The following is an 18,242-nucleotide window of genomic DNA, read 5'->3' as shown; positions in this document are numbered from 1 at the left end:
ATCGAAAACATAACTATCGATGATTTATATACTCTAATAAATAAATTTTGTCTTGAACTGAATGAAAAAAATCACCATACTAAACCTTAAATGCCACTGATGCAATACTTATATGAAGTTGTAAGACCTTTGTATATACCATATCCTTAGAACCTTGGGTCATGAAATCTTTGGTTGTATCAACTGCCCATCATTTCCTCAAGAGGAATGAGCACATATTCTTAGGTGATATGCATCAAGAAAGTCATGTTTGCCTCTCTCTCTCTCTCTCTCTCTCTCTTAATGGTGTATTATATTATGACCTTTGCATTCTCTAAAATCTCAACATTTTCTATTTTGAATATTCTTGGAGACGTGAATAATAATAAAGTTCAAATTCCTTTAATTCTTGAAACTAAAAAAGACAGATCTTGTCTATGATATACTTGACATGATAACTTTCAAATATTCTTTGTATACCCTACGGTGGGAGGTGGCCCACTTAGACCCACACACAAATTTCTTACAAAAACCTCTCACAGGAACTTTTCACGGGACGCTGGGTGAGGCTCATTGTCATGCTTTTGAGAAATTCATTCTATTCGTTTATTTTGTGAGCTGCTTTTAGGACAAAAAAAATATAAAAAAACAAAAAGAAGCAATCCAAAACGCAAGTAAGCTACATTAGAGAGAAAAATTAGGGGGAAATAGCTAGAGCTGAAACCTTCCTTGGCTCCACTTAATGTTTATTCGCCATCCAAACCATTTATAAGGATATTATCATTGTGATTAAGTGAAAAAAAAAAGAGTACGATATAAAACTTTTGTGGTTATACAAATGTTTAAAAGGTGGTTATTGAATATTCATTGTTTCTTTGGGTAGTCCCATTGAGTTATTGATCCGTTTCATATTTTATCTCATAACTTAAAATGATCTCTCAAAACGGATAGAGAGAGTGGATTTCTCCTTAACATCAAGGTGGGCCAAGAAGGAAATCCGTGTCTAGCGCCACCTAGCTACGTGGGATGCGGATTGGATCTGCCCCTACTTTTGGGGATGTGATTAGACGGCAGGCGGCTCCCATAGACGCGACCAAGTATTCCGACCACACTTTAAGTATGTTTGTCTGCCCCATTTCTCACGGCCGCGGATTTCCTGCGAAACCTTTTCATTGAGTTCCTGCGCTGGGATGATTACGTGGCCCACAATGATTTTTCTTTAAAATCCACTCCATCCATCCGTTTTTCCGTATTATTTTAAGGACATTAGACCAAAAATCACGTGGATCCTTAAACTTAAGTGGGCTGCACGAGCGGAAATAGTGGCCACCGTTTAAATACCTGTGTGGCTACAAAAGTTTAGTATAAGGAAAATAATTTTGTGTTTTCACTTCATCTCAGCGGGAATAAACTTATAAACAGTTTGGATGGCATACACACATCCAGATGGAGCCCAAGAAAGTTTCAACGGTGGAAAATTCTTTCTCCGGTTTTCCTTCTCGTATGGCTGCCTTTAATTTTGAATCATCTTAAATTTTTTGCGTCAATTACTAAAATAATATGCAAAAACGGATGGACAGGGTTGATTTCTCAGAAACATCATGTTTGCCCCACTTAGCATACCATCGCAGGAACTTCTAATGGGCGTCCATTTCTCACGTTAGCAGCTGACCAATCACATCCTGCAACTTCGTGATTTACCGAGACTTCAAAGGACAGTATCCAATCCGCGTCCAGCCTTGTGATGTTGGGTCACCACGCAATCGGCGTCCGATTTCGTAAAAAGAGGATCTACCCTACGGTGGGCCAACCCATACTCAAAGGGGATGAACAGCCAGCGCGATTGACTCAAGACCTGTTCAACCCCAACTGTGCAAAAAAAAGGTTAAAAAGATAGAGACCGAAAAGAGAGAGAAACGCAGATATGGATAGGGTATTTTCGGCGGAGGAAATTTCCGACCATTTCTGGCCATCCCATGCATCTTCGGCAAGCGACGGACAGAAGACGGCGATGAACCGAAGCTCCTCTGAATGGGCTTTCCAGAAATTCCTACAAGAAGCTTCCGTCTCTGAAAACGCTTCTGCACCTCCTGCCGGACCAGATGCTTCTTCTTCTTCTTCTTCCTCTCTCAGGAACAAAGATGCAGCTGTCGCCTCTGAATTCGTTGAGATCAAAGCCCCTCAGCCATCTGATTCGTGTCCCGATGTTCCGATTGACTCCGACGAGTACCAGGCAATGCTCAAGCGCCGTCTCGATCTCGCATGCGCCGCCGTTGCGCTTTCAAGGGTACACGTATTGTTCTCTTGCTCTCTCAGCTCTTGTTGGATTGCGATCTAGACCGTTCGTCTGGTGGGCCCTGTTTCTTGCTTCCATGAGTTGTGGCCTGTGTATGTACTGTGTAGCTGATCTCTACATTTTGTTGGGAAATCTTCCAATGGGGGAGTTTTATGGGATGTGAATCGATACTGAAGGAATGGTCTGGATTATTGGAAGAAGGCACCATTTTCAATGGACCATGCTGCAAAACGCCGCTGTCCATGTTCCATTTTAGATGAATGATTTAGTTGATTGGGGAGCTTCTAGAATCTGGAAGTAGCAAGGTTTGTTTTAATGGCTGGGCAGGGGCGGGAACTTGGAATTGAGCTGAGTTGAGATGAAGATTTTTGCTATCTATGATTGTGGTGGGTCTTTGATTGTGGAAGGGGATTCAAGAAATGAATTGCTTTGGCCTCCAGAAAATGCGCGCCTGCCTAGAAGTAGGCTTCATCTTGAATGAGTTGGAATCACATGTTCTTTGGGAGTTGTCTTTGAGCTGATTCCCTGAAAAAAGAGGGAGTCCTTTGACCTTCTCTTTATATGCAAGTTGCCTTGATGGATCTTATTTCATTATATATATATATATATATATATATATATATATATATATATATATATATATATATATATATATATATATATATATATATATATATATATATATATATATATATATATTGTTTTTTCATAAAATTTCATCACTTATCAAAAGGAAAAACAATAAAGGGTTCTTTGAATAAAATCTGTTATTCATGAACTATAATCATCCCAAATGGAAGCTACCCCATCTGCATTTGTTGGGAAATAGGTTTAATGAGCCATATTAAACAATCACAACTCTTTTCATCTACCATTTCTCTTGTCACTGGAGCATTGTTTATGTTTGACGGCACCATTTGTGGAGCAGAATAACTCCTTAGCCCCTCCCCAGATTCTTGCCATCACTTCCTATTTCCCTTCCTTGATCTGGTCACTTTGTTAGACAACTTGTATTGGCTTTGCCAGATTCCTCATCTTTGTCCTTATTGATGTACTGTATAGGTTTCTGTTCTTCATTTTCTCTGTCCTTTATTTCAAGAACTCTTAACTACTAGACCATGACCCCAGTTGCATCATTTGTTTAGGTAGGAAACCCCAATGCACTACTCATCTTCTCAAATTCTTGATTTTCTTCTTCAGAAAAATGAGAACAAGAAAAAAAAAGATATGATGAAAGGTAGTTTGCTTGTGGTGGATGAAGACAAATGTGCTTCTAAACATGAAAATATCCAAGCTCAAATTGCCAAAGAAAAAAGAAGAAGAAGCCCGGAATATGGCCTTCTTTAAAGCTTTTGTGAGGGTTTTAGAGAAAGAAGCAATCCTCTCTCTCTCTCTCTCTCTCTCTCTCTCTCTCTCTCTCTCTCTCTCTCTCTTTAATCCTGAAAGAGAAGGTTTCATATTTTCTCAATCCTGCCTTTTTAGTAGTTGATTTATTGCAACGTCATCCAAATTCGTGTTTAAGTCATGAGAAATCATATAGAAAAAAATGAAGGAAAAAGAAAAAGCTGCTGGAACAGAATGTCTGTATTTAGCTGGTTCTTCTAAAATGCCATGGGCCGAAGCAGATTGGAAATTACTGAACATAGATTAGGTACTAGTTCCTATTCCAGTTTTTAAATCACCACGACATGTTTAACATTATCTATACTTTCTTTAGAAGTTTCTTACTCACTTTCTTCTGTATCACTTAATTTTTCTAAATTTACTTTGATATGGTCAAATTCATCATGTGATCTGAATTGTTTTACTATGTCAGCTTGCTTTAGTTGTGTTACTCTGAATTTTTGCAGTTCACACTGAATCATTACTTGCTCCTGCATAACATCTTATGCAATAATCCGAATTCTCATTTCATTTACCATCATTACCTTTGAGGTCTAGCTGTTCTAATATGCATTTTGTGCATTCTTCTTCTATTCATTGCACCGTATAAGTTTGTAATAGAAGCTTTGGGTGGATGCTGTTTCAATTTGTAATATAAAGGCGTGATACTCTTGGTTGCATTTTTTATTTTTTATTTTTTTTACATACATCTTGGTTGCTAAGTTTTGATTCTTGTCTACATTTGGGATTTTATTTGTATATACATGGGCACTAGAGAGTTACTCTTTGAGTAATTGCTATTTACAAAATCTGTATTCGTAAGTTGCTGAGCATTGGGAGCATGCAATGCATGACAATGTGGTTATGTCAAATACCCTTTACCCATTTCACAGGCATCTGTTGTTAAACCTCAAGATTCAGCTCCTTCAGCTGACAGTGGATCACATGCTTCAGACACTTCACACTTGGGATCTCAAGCTCCTAGTAAAGGTAGACATTTTCATATGCTTAAAAGCTTTTCAGTCCATTCCCACTAAGTGCCCATGACATCGCTTTTTCGTACTTGTGCAAATTTGATTTATTATTTGACTAAAAAATAAGATTCATTAAAGTGTTTACGGAAAATTTTAAGTGATAATAAAAAGAGTACTCGTAGAAGTCATATGCCTGGTATTGAAATGAATGAATGATGGTTGTGTCATACACTTATAATGCCTACTCCATAGAACTTAGATGAAATACGAATTCTCTATGTAAAGCACATTTAGGGACACTGAGGCCTTTCATATGATGGAGGACTTAGGTACTATCACAGAATTACTTTATCTGTAGGCAAGTTCAAGGCCTGTTTGGATCTACGTATACCATTGTGTTGCATTGTGTCCATCTATTGTTGAAGTATACGTTCGACCAAAATTGAAATACATCCACATACGCAGAGGACAGGCGAGTGTTTGGATTAGATTGCATGTTGTGCAAGTATACATATGCGTCCAAGTAGCCAATGTTTGGATACGACGTATATGGGCCACGTAGTGTATATACCTTTTATATTGAAGCCGAAACGCATTGCCTCTTCCCACTGCTCGGCTTTGATGGGTTGATGGTCAGTGCCGTGTGGGCCTCAGAATGATGTCTGTGACCCATCCATGCCGTCCATACACTCGTCAGATCGTGAATGAATTAGGCCCTTGTAGCCAAATCATCCCGTCAGCCCATCCATGTTGGGGCTCAGATAGCATCCATCATTACCCACGGATGAAGGTGAGGGAGGCTATCCGATTCGGCTGCTAGGATCTACTACTTGTGGGACCCGTCAGGATATGGCCTAGTGCTTCATTCCATACAAACTCAATTAACGAACATAATTTCAGAAGTCAACTAATCGTGAGAAAATAGGAAGAGTGAGTGATTAATATTACAAATTGTAGTAACGATTAAAATTCGATCGGACTGTCGATCCAATCTGATACGGAGTCGAAACAGTTCAAATGTAAGTGCAAAAAAAAAGAAAATATTCTTCATCCAACCTTTCTATGATCCAATAGGCCAACAAGGCTTCAAAAAACCAAGCTTCAATCAAGGGATGGTGATCTCCCCTTCCTCACAAACGAAGATGAAAAGAACTCCCTAATAGCCGCATATAAAATCAATAGACCAAGCAGCAAACCGACAAGGGGATGCACTCTCACTTGCTGGCCTCTTTCACCAGCATCTCCCACCCTTTCCAGTCTTCCTTCTTCCGTGCCTTGATTACCGAATTGCTGATACACGCATGCCTCTGCGGGAGCACTTACACTCCAGGCTGTCCTCATCATCGCCGCACAAGGTGATTCACGAATGTTGTCACTGTCAGTTGTCCTCCCCACTGCTCCATGGATGATGGTGGCCTAAATGATACATAAAGAAGTCACATGTTCTGTTATTACCGGACGATGAAAGCTATAATATGGATGGATTTCTTTGATTGTAGCTTTGTATGCTTCTGGTTTAAATTTGATATCACTCTTAAGGCCAAGATTTACTTGCTCAACTAAGGCATCAACCAAGGAATTATCCATTTTATCAGGCCACTGTATCTTAGGATTTTCCTACTGGCGGGTATCCTTCGTTTTGGGTTTGATAGACTCTTCAGTGAAGGACCTTTGCGCGTAGGCGTCGAATTTTTTTGGGTGTTACAACTTGATCTGTAGGTGAATCTGGACCATTGTATGATGAACCAACCCTCTTTGCAGGAAGACGATCCATCATTTCTATTTCTCGAATCCTTCAATAAGCTCCGTAGGAAATTCATATCACCTACGCCACATTAACTGTTAATGGAAACAGGACAGCAATAGCGAAAATAGGCAGCAATTTAATCATGCATAATAGAAGTTTATAATTGTACGATGCTAATTATAATAATGTGCTCAACATAGGTAATATTTATCTAAATATTCCTGCTTTCAACTAGCAGATCATTACATAAACCAACAAATTTATTAAAAGCGTTGTTGTGTGCGTGGAAGACTATCATTTCACATACTCTCAGCTATCTCATATCTCTTCCTTGCCCACTCATCCCTTGTGCGGTCCGTCACTTGAGATAACGCTCGACCTTCCTTCGCGGTAGTGACCTCTACAGGGGATGGCGAAACGTCCTCCGTACTGTCTCCACTGTCATTTACTGCATTAGCCAGTCCATTTCACCACTAATACGGATGAAATTACAAATGACAGAGCAAACTATAACAATTTTCACTTGAGTTATGAACTTGAACTGAGGAGTACGTAGAATAGGAAATCGGCCTTTCAAAAGACCAAAAGAACGCTCTATGACATTTCGCGATTGGGCGTGGTGATAATTGAAAAATTCTTTCTTATTGGCAGGCTTCCTTCTAGTACGAAACTCATTCAAGTGATATCGAACACCTCGATAGGGTGCCATGAACTTGGGTGAATGTGCATATATAGCATCAACAACATAATATTTTCCTACACATTGCAAAATATGTTTAAGTTATGTTTCACACATAAATTCCTATAATGTAAACAATCACACCCTATATAATGATTACCATGAGGAACAAGAAAACAGTTAGGGCGACGGGTTAGTGCATTTTGTAAGACATGAGTATCAGATGTAGAGTCATCCCAACCAACAAGCACATATACGAATTTCATATCAAAAGTATAATCAACCAAAACATTCTGTGACAGAAATCCTTTTCTATTTCTGAAAGTTGAGCTTGCTTCTTTTGACAAATAAGCTGGGATATGGGTAACCCTAATGCAGTCCTACAAGCAAAAGTGTGCCACACGATCAGTTCATTCCTTAACTGTGCAAAATTTTACCAATGACTTGAGACATGCATACAATATTACCTGAAAGAATGGACTCCACAAAGGGTTGTTGGATATTTCTTTTGGAGTGAGTAATCTAGGGAACTTCACATATTCTGGATAAAGACCGATTATAGCATCCAGCACTCTAGTGAAGTGTCTGCTAACAGTCTCACTAGATCATGCAAAGCAATGACCAATCACACGATTACGTACATTGTGACTGATAGTATGTATGAACATTATAATTTGCTCTTCCATACTGCACCTCCTTGTATCAGATAAGAGATTCCGATCCCTCAACAACGAGCATAATTCAAAGAAATTATCCCTACACATTCTTAACTGTGCAAGACAATCAACATCGCTCTTCCTTATAATTCCATTGATGAATCTATTCCTCTTAATGTGACCATCCTTGGGCAGTGCCTTCATACAGGAACGCCGATAATATTTAGCGGCTCCCATTACACATGTAGAAGCTGCAATGGCTGTTAATGCAGCTGCTATTTCATTCTCACTCCAATCACTACCAGAGGACTTCTCATCGCTATTTTCCCCACTATCGGAAGCCATGAGAATATTGGAAATGAATACTATCTGAATGGGAGTTACAATTTTAGAGAAATTTTATATATCCACAGAAATAGGAATTGATGTCATAAGAAGCGATGGCTTTCATCCATGGCAACACTCTCTAAATCATCGAGATAATAAGAAGTAGAAACTCATATAAACTAAAATTTTCACAACCAATAACACCGAACAAGTCATTATCGTTACATATACAAAACTAAATTGCTGATATACATACTCATGGGATATTTATGTAAATCCTACAGGCCAACATAATACACTGCATAATCATGGGAATACCACATTGAACAATTCACGCACATGTTGAGCCGAAATGAAGTATGCAGAGAGCTGACTATTTCCCACAGACTCCACAATGGGGTGTGTTGTCTGCATCGTCGCATTAGCAGGCTTGTGGTTAGGAAATATTTTAGTGATTAGCAGGAGAATTAGTGTGGTGGTTAGCAAGATTATGGAAGGTGGTAGCATGTCATCATACAACGGACATGCTAATGCGATCTATAAGTATCCACACACAGGTAAAAAGGGAGAACAGATAACGAAGGGAAGGTCGTCTTAAAGAAGGGCCTACATTTTAAAATTTCACAAACGCATTGAGTTGAAATTATGAAAAAAGAAGATATGAGTAATACCTCCACCAATGATCAGCCTGGATGTAGCACAGTCTTACCACCAAAAAACTTCCCAAAAACAGATGGTGTAGAAGAAGAAAAAGGAGTGCAGGTTTTTATAAACTGTAGGCTTCTTCAAATCAAGGTCTATCCACGCCTTTCACTCACCTTTAATAGTCGCATGCATTGGTCATATCCCATCTTCCACACCAACTGAAGAAGATTGCAAAACCCTTTGATACGACATCTTGAGATTTACCTGAAAGTCTCCTGATTCGGCGGTATACCCAAACATGGAAAGTAAAAAGCTCTTTCACAAACAGAGGTGTGTATGCAACTGCATACACCCCACTAGAACAGGGGCTTCTTGAGTTTGAAGAGGCCGGTGCGACTAACTCCTGAATTGGGTCATTTTTTCAGGAGAGAAGTGTATCGATACAGATTTGGGAAGGAGGACATCAGTTCCTGAAGGATTTGGTTTCAGACCTCCGATCTGGGAAAGGAAATCCCAGATTGTCCCGTTCCAACTCTCTGAAACGAGTTTCGCCTGTGATATGAATCGCAAACCTTTGAAAGAGATTCGGAGGAAGTGACTGACCACATGCAATAGAAGGCGAACGATGGGGAGAGGTGAGGTAGCATGCAATGGTCGTTCACAGATGTAACTTCCTTTCCGTCCCGGATTTCCTACCCAATACTGCATCATGAGTGTGCTGCACTGTTCGATGCACTCGCCTCTGACAATAATGCACCGCCATCTGATACTCTTCATTCCGTGATGTATTCATGGGGATGGTAGACCCCGAATTTCACCTCCGTATCAAACACAGTATATGACCTATTTTGACATTTAATACGATACAATTCAATCTCGACCGTCAATCCAAAGAGGCCCTTGGGGATAATAGGGTCGCTTGTAATGGATGTCTTAGGCACTCAACAAAGAATTACTAGATACTAAGACATATGAAGAGATATTGGGGCATTTTGTGATGATATGCAAATATGTCACTACTGTTTGCATGGCATACTTGTACCTCGACCAAACCATCTAAGTCATGGTCCTCATTGTAGATGGGCTGATGTAGTACATAGTGTAAATTGAGCCCAAATAAATCAAAATGAATCTGAAATCTACTTGCCATATTTTGGATTAAAAAAACACTTCCAAGATGTTCTTTAAAAAAAATAAAAAAATAAAAAAATAAAAATAAAAAATAAAAAAATCCACTTCCAAGATCTCCACTCAATTGTGTGAATTTATGGAAAAGAAGATAATGGGCTGATTTTTTTAAAGCATAAATTTTACTAAAGCATCTATTAGAAAAGGAAAATTATATCCATTAAAGCTGTGGATAAGAGTTCCTATTACAAAACTTGTACCTATGAACTCCTTCCTTCGCTAGAAAGTCGGCAATACAATTTACTTCTCTTTGGATATCACTGAATTTAATATATAAAAGTGGGTAATGGTTGTTATGCCCCATAACAACCTTTACGGCCACCATAACGGTCGATGCGGTCCCAAAAAGCCAATTGCCCCACTCCCGTATCGCGTAATTGTCAAGGCTGTTACCTATACATATCAGCCTTTATAGGTGTATCGTAACAGATATGGAACACTATGGGTTCTATTGACCTGGTGGTGGCGGGCCTATGTGGAATTGATGGTAGCTTCCCTACAACAATAATCTAGAGTTCCTTTCCATTCTCCCAGAAGATCGAAGAAATGAACTGTTCGGAATAGATCTAATTAGAACCCTAGGTAGCGAGGGACGCCTTAATATTGGCAGCTAAAGAAAGTGCCACATAATTCAACGGAGCACCAACCACCCAAACCTTCAACTAGATCAAGTTCACCGATGATTGTAGACTCTTAAGAAATGATTTGGTAGAAGGGACCACTGGGTGATAGGAAGCATATCAAATCATCTTCATCAAAGAAAGTGCCGATGATTTCCTGTTCTAAAAAAATTCTTCTATTCCTTTTTTTTTTTTCCAGATTCTCTACATTATGGCATCAGGTAATGTCTTCTAGAGGGCTCTACCTCTAGACTTCAAGGAACCATTGCTTTATAGTTCCTTGATCCCAACTACAAAACTCTAGTAGAACCCATTCTTTTCCAAATAAACAGAAGAAGCCATACCAAATCTTTGATGCTTCTTCGCATGTGTTGAAAAGATGGTCCACTAGTTCTCCATAATTTTTTGCTTATCATACAAATATTATGCCCATATTAATTGTATTTTTGAAGATTTTCATACATGCGAATTTTGTCTGCGGCCTCGGTCCACATAATTCAACGGAGCACCCACCACCCAAACCTTCGACTAGATCGAGTTCACTGATGATTGTAGACAAAAACTCTTAAGAAATGATTTGGTAGAAAGGACCACTGGGTGATAGGAAGCATATCAAATCATCTTCATCAAAGGGAAAAAGGGTCGACTTGTGTAACAGATCAAGAAGCTTCACTACCATATCTATTCCACAGTGTCCATGGTTTCCATGGAACTGCCCACTTTGTCACCAATTAGCTTGTAAGAATCTTTAACCAACCATTCTCTTGTCGCAAGAGGGTAGAGGCAAGGAAATTTACTTGCCAATGTGGAATCACCTATCCAAACATCCTCCCATAATTGGATTCTTTTGTTGTCCTCGACCCTAGGTCTTACCTCATTTTTTAATATGAGCCCAATCTTTTGACTTGCTTCTCCAAAATTTGCAATAGCCTTCAAAATGAAGGACCCATTTCCCCTAGACACCCTTGGGTAGCAACACCTCTCTGATTGCTCATATGGGGATGCAATTACTTTCGTCCATGAAGCTTCTTGGTCTTTTCGGAACCCCTACCACCATTTGGCTAATAACCCCCAATTTCTGTCTTTTATCTATCTGATGCCATTGTCACCACCTTCGCCCTTTGACTTTTGCACCTCATTCTAGTTGAAGGTGACATTTCATGCTCTTCTTTATGTTATTCCCATAGAAACTTCCTTTATATGTTCTCAAACTTGTGTTGATTTGCACTAAACATTTTCTATCACTGGTGCCCAAATCACCCGTGTCTTTGGATTCACCCCTAAAGGGAGTGCAAGATGTTTCATGGGAAGATACGAAGCTTCACTACCTAAGGAAGTGGCAAGCTCTTCCAACGGGACTTTTTCTAACCCTATTTCATCAATTGCACTTTTGCTAAAATTGAATCGAAGGCCCAAGACTGCTTCAAAACATCTTATTTTTGCTTTAGTGACACTAAATTGCACAAGAGTGACTTCGATAAATATGGTGTCATGCGTAAATTGAAGATGAGAAATTGATATACCCATTTTCCTCACATGAAAACTATGGATCGTGTTTAGATTTGAGGTGGTGATGATCGATTTACCAAGTCCACTAGAAACAATGGAGAGGTTAAATGGTGAAAAGGGTTCACCACGACCAAGTCATTGTGAATTTCTGAGAAAAACTTGAGGTGGTCCTTGTATTAAGATGAAAATGGACCAATGATATACAAGCTTCCATCCATTTCCTCCACTTTGACCTAAAATTCCATTCACTTTAATTAGAGTAACCAATTGAACCCATCATGGGCCTTTTCCATATCTTGTGTATTGTACTTGGAACATGGCTTCTTCTTGACTCCAAGCATTTGTTGGCAATGAGGATTACATTCATAATTTTCTTACCCATCACAAAAGCGCCTTGAAATGGAGATATAATAAACTTCTTTACCACTTTGAGCCTATTGGCTAGCATTTTCACAAGGATTTTATGTAAATTTCCCACCAAGCTAATTCGACGGAAGTTTGTTTTTCTATCGTGTTGGCAATTAATGTAATGAATGTAGCATTATCTCCTTTGTGAATGCAGCTTGCTGTAAAGAACACACTGAATACCAACATAAGATTGGCTCTAATTACCTCCCAAAATCTACATTAAAAGCCATTGTGCAGCTGCCAGGACCCAGGGCCTTATCCCCTGCCATTGAAAAAATCACCTCTTTAATTTCTTCCTTTTCAAACTCTTGTGTGGAGTATGCTTTTTGTTGGGATTTCTTCCTTTTCAAACTCCCTTTACTGCTAATGCTCATGCTCAAATTGGTCTATGGGGAGTATGTTTTTCGTTGATGATTTGGTTCCTTGATGTATATCTTTTCTTTGATTAATAAATGGGTGTCAATCATCATCATCATTTTAGCCATTTCACAGCTATTTGAGTCAGCTTTACAAGTCTTGTTAAGTCAGCCACAAGATTCAAAGCAGGGATTCTCATGATTGATTGGTCGAGTTTGGTGACTGGCTGCCTACTTGACATCAACCCACCTTTTCCAGGGTTGGGGCCAGCTGCTAGTAGGCAGAGTTTTTTTATATTTTTATTTTTTTTATTTTAAATATTTTTTATATTTTTAAATTCGTATTATTGATAGAAGATAGTTCTGTTGTTGTTGCAGCTAATAATTCTTTCTTTACTCTGTTTCTTTTCTTTTCTTTTATTTTGCATGTAAACTCACCCTATGTTTTACTCCTTCCATTTATTATGGCTTTCTACCAAATATGTGGGCTTGGCTCATCCCCTCCTTTACTCATCATCATCATCATCTCTCTCTCTCTCTCTTTTCTTCTTCTTCTTCTTTTTTGAAAGATTTACTCATCATCATCATCATCATCATCTAAGCCTTATCCCAAGTCCCAACTAATTATTGTCGGCTTCACCCCCTCCTTTACTGATGCAATAAATTGTCATTTCTGCTTCTTCTCTTATCAGAGTTCAAATTAGGTTTTTTTTTGTTACGGAACTACTTCATACAACATGAAGATTATTACATATTTGTCACTTTACCTTTTATATTTCCCATGCAGAGCCTGGATATGGTTTCTCAAGGATACAAGATCAGGCTTCAAGTGGACCAATTGGCATTCCAGCCTTACCTACCATGCAGAAAAATTCAGGGGTTCAAATTAGGCCAACAACCAGTGGGTCATCAAGAGAACAATCAGACGATGATGATCTTGAAGCAGAAACAGAAACAACTGAGAACATGGATCCTGCTGATGCAAAACGTGTGAGGAGGTAATCCTAGTGTCCTCTTTATTTAATCATATAATATCACCAAATCAACCCCGTGTGAATGGGTAACACCAAACATTTCTTAGTGTATTTGGTATAGCAGTCTCTCTCTTTAATATGCCATGCATATAGCCATTAAAAAATGTCATGCACATCCAAGTTTGCTACTAAATATGATTTTTTTTGAAGGATACCTTGACTTTTATAAAGAAGCCACTGAGGCAAGTGCCAAGGTAGAAAAGAATACAACGCTAACAATTACAGCCCTAATCTAGAGTTAAGCTTACAAACATCCACAGCCTACAAGCCAATTGCCCATCCCACCACTTTACTCTTGACCTTCCACACACTCTCCTCTGCTGATCCTCTTCTATTTTGAAAGCATCGTCTATTCCGCTCTCCCCAAATGTTCCATAGCACAACCATTAAAACAAGGTGCCATATCACTCTTCCTTCCTTCCCTATCCCTCCACCATGCCAGGCCCACCCAAGGTCTTCAATGGACTCCAACATCACCCAATAGACATTGAAGATCGCTAAGAAATCTTCCTACACCTTATGCACAAACGAGGCAATGGATGAATAGATGGTCTATCGTCTTTGTATCATTCATGCACATAGCACAGATGTTGGAGAGGATCATGGATCTTCTTCTCTTTTCTTTTTCTTTTTTTTTCTTTTTTTTTTCTTTTTTTTTTTTTTGGGGGGGGGGCGGCGGGCGCATGCTTTAATCCTATTGCAAATAACGACTACAACATTGATGGGGACATCACGTGCACACGCACACACCCCCCTACGCATGTACACAAGGAGGAGGGCCCCACCATTGATCTCGATCGATGATGACGTCCAGAGAGGGCCTCCTAGTTAGAGGACTGCGTTTTGGTTTATTGGAGTGGACCCGATCGTCGTGTGAATCCCACCATGGGTTCTCATGATCTTGGCCCACTATTCTAAATAATCTAATACTTTTAGTTTTGCTTATTATTGTTATTGGGAATATCATAGACGGTTTAGATTGCTTATTTTTTATTACTTCGTCTCCAAGTAATATGATGCGCACATGGTGCAAGTTTTGGGGTATAGGATTTTATTATAAATAAGCACCCCTTGTAGTATTTTTCCTCATTGAAGATTGAATAAAATTTTTGCGTTTTCTTGCTTCTCTCTAAGTTGTGAAAACCTAATTAGGTGCAAAACCCTCCCTTCTTCAAAGGGCTACTACCGTGGTGCGAAGCCACATCCATCCTGATTCGCCCTCACCTTCTACCATCCATATTTCTCCTCCTACAATCATTCCACCTGCAAATCCATCGTTATTTTGCAGCCGTTCTTTCTTTACAGCAGAATTCTGGAATCTGGCCCTACAGGAGAGCTGAAACTTCGACGGAGCACCACGCATGGACCATACGTTGGATCGGGCTGAAACTTGGAGGGTTTGTAGCCCAACCCTAGCTGACCAGCCCTAAGGAGGGGGTTTTTGGGTTCGTGGGCCCCACGCACGTGCGGACAGCTCTCTACGCACATGCGTCAGGTCTGGCCTACTGTCCACATGCACGGGCTGTCTTTAGGTTCAATCTTTCCTCTCTTTCACTCCTCTCTTACCTGATTCATTTACCCTGACCCTATATCGTCTTAAATTCCAACTTCTTGCCCATTTTTTCTAACCCCAGGGTTCCCCGAATTGAAACTTGTGAATCCCTTGGATTGAGGAACTATTTCTGTGCATGTGTAGATGACTTTACTCTTCTTTGAGCATTGTTTGGTCTATAACTTTAATTGATCCAGCCCTAGTATGTGTAGGCTTGGACCTACGTAGATTCCCCTTGTTGAATGCTTGACTTTTTGTGGGATGTGAAATTTTTTGTGATTGTTTCTAAACTAGTATGATCTAAAGCCTAAACTCTTGCATAGCATATTTAAATTTTCATGTCCTGCATCAAATTTGGTATCAGAGCTTAGGTTTTTCATAGGGGATTGTATTGCATATTTAGGGTTTAGTCTACTCGCGTTTATTTTGCATTAAATTTCATCATATAGGGCTGTTTAGAACCCATCATTCACAACATAGACCGCTGAATTTTCTATTGTCAGAAATTCCCCAATTTTCATTTCTGAATTTTCCGTTAACAAACTGTTTGGACAGTTATGTTGCTGGAATTTTAGGAGCATTGTGTAGTTTTCCTCATATAGAGTCCTATAGGAGCATTTAGTCCCATTTAGATGCATATAGTTGCATTGGAGGACCTTTGAGTTGAGTGGGTAGTTGTATGCCTACACGTACTGGTCGCGGTTTTGGGTTGCACCCTGCACTAAACATGGAGCAATTACAAGAGTCAATGGACAACATAACCTAGCAGTTTGAGTCTTTGGGTAGGCACTTGGAATAACGTATTCACCAACGTTGGGATCAGCTTAACGTGCGCGTTACCCAACTAGAGACCTCTGCCTGGGCAAACCCCGCCATTGAGGAAGATGCCCAATCTCAGGCAGGTGGTCAGGAGGATAGACAAGGGAATAGGGGGTGGCCAAAGAAACAGACATGGGCGCGCGCACCCGTGCACCCACCCTCAAGGGGCATCATGATCATTATGACCCAGATGCGTAACTCTTCAAAGGAGTTATAGTAGAGGCTCCTAAGTTTAATGGCCACTTGAGCCCTAAAGCTTTTCTAGATTGGTTTGCAGATATGAACCACTATTTTGAGTGATACGACATGTCGGATGCTTGTCGAGTCCGATTTGCAAAGATGAAGCTTGTGGGCCAAGCAAAGAAGTTTTTGGCTACTGTGGAGCGAAAGAAAGAGAGGTTGAGGGAACCCCTAATAGTCCATTGGAGAGAAATGAAAGAAACTCTTAAGGAAAAATACTTCCCTTCCTCTTATTACTTGAGGTTGGTTGAAGAATCGAAGTTCAAATCTAAGCCTTTCCATATTCTAAATACCAAAGACTTTGGGTTAGAGACTGAGTCAGACTCGATTGTGTATGCCCCTGTGGCCAAGGAAGGTGCACCAGAGGCTAGTGCAGAGTTACCCACTGAGGCCATTCCGGTAGTGGATGAGTTTCGTGATGTCTTTTCCGATGATCTACCGGATGAGCTTCCCCCTATGAGGGATATACAGCACACCATCGATTTAGTCCCTAGGGCGACTCTACCAAACCTGTCTGAGGTGGTCAATAGGAGAGAAATTTGCTTAGGTGTTTAGTGGGGGAGCACACTAGGACATGAGGCACTGCACTACCTATTGTCGAGTGCATTTAATAGTTTTGTCAATAGATTCATAGGTTTAAGTCCTTTGAAGTCGTTACTGGTTATAAACCTAGGAAGCCTATTGATCTTGTCCATATGTCATTGTCTCTGTCTAATAGGCCATCAGAGTCTGCAGAGTCCTTTGCACATCACATTCATTCATCGCATCAAGAAATCAGGCGAAAGATCAATACTAGTAAATGAACATTACAAAATTTCTGCTGATCAACATATTCAAAGAATTCAATGTAGGGGACTCTGTGATGGTCCGCATCAGGCCAGAGCGGTACCCTTAGGGAGTCATTTGTAAATTACACGCGCATAGCGCTGGACCATTCAAAATTATAAAATGAAACGGTCTCAATGCCTATGTAGTAGATCTTCCACCTTCCATAAGAATTAGTTCCACATTCAATATGGAGGATCTAGTTGCATTTCAGGGGACCAATGATACATTGTTTAGCCTGTCACCTATCCATCCTAATTCCCCAGACCTTTTTCTTGATCCATGGCCCCCTCCCGACCCATCTTCCCAGCCTCTACCTCCCATACCTACCCTTCGCATACCCAGAGAGGAGATAGAGGATATCCTGGACTATCAGATAGTATCGACGTCGGACGGCGGATTTCAAAAGTTTCTGATCAAGTGGAAGTCATGCCTAGCTTCAGACAGTACGTGGCTCACTGATGAGCTTAAGAGACTTGATCCTGACATCTTGGAGCGGTTCAGGAGTTTTGTTTTGCCAATGACGAAATCTTCGCAGCCGGGGAGAGTTGATGGGGACATCACGTGCACATGCACGCCCCCCTACGCACTTACGTAAGGAGGGCCCCACTATCGATCTTGATCGATGACGACGTCAAGGGAGGACCTCCTAGTTGGAGGACTGCGTTTTGATTTGTTGGAGTGGACCCAATCATCATATGAATCCCACCATGAGTTCTCATAATCGTGGCCCACTATTCTAAATAATCTAATACTTTGAGTTTTGCTTATTATTGTTATTAGGAATATTATAGACAGTTTAGATTGCTTTGATTAGTTGTTATTTTTTATTACTTCGTCTCCAAGTAATATGATGTGCACATGGTGCGAGTTTTGGGGTATAAGATTTTATTATAAATAGGCACCTCTTGTAGTATTTTTTCTCATTGAAGATTGAGTAAAATTTCTGCGTTTTCCTGCTTCTCTCTAAGTTGTGAAAGCCTAATTGGGTGCGAAACTCTCCCT

General features: G+C 40.0%; 1 protein-coding gene across 4 annotated transcripts in view; it reads left to right on the top strand.

Moving 5' to 3' along the window:
• The first annotated feature begins 1,871 nt into the window (after positions 1–1,871).
• LOC131248939 (light-inducible protein CPRF2-like) overlaps positions 1,872–18,242 on the top strand; it is a 29,812-nt gene continuing 13,441 nt past the window's right edge. For all 4 annotated transcript variants that reach the window (XR_009172558.1, XR_009172557.1, XR_009172556.1 and 1 more), the window contains exons 1-3: positions 1,872–2,266; positions 4,552–4,648; positions 13,555–13,765. Coding sequence is in view for 1 of the 4 variants with exons in the window: in XM_058249467.1 (XP_058105450.1) it covers positions 1,904–2,266; positions 4,552–4,648; positions 13,555–13,765 (671 nt within the window). In the remaining 3 variants the exon portion in view is untranslated. The remainder of the gene's footprint in view (positions 2,267–4,551; positions 4,649–13,554; positions 13,766–18,242) is intronic.

The sequence above is a fragment of the Magnolia sinica genome, chromosome 6 (genome assembly GCF_029962835.1).
Source record: "Magnolia sinica isolate HGM2019 chromosome 6, MsV1, whole genome shotgun sequence".
Classification (NCBI taxonomy): Eukaryota; Viridiplantae; Streptophyta; class Magnoliopsida; order Magnoliales; family Magnoliaceae; genus Magnolia; species Magnolia sinica.
This window is presented reverse-complemented; position numbering and strand designations above follow the sequence as displayed.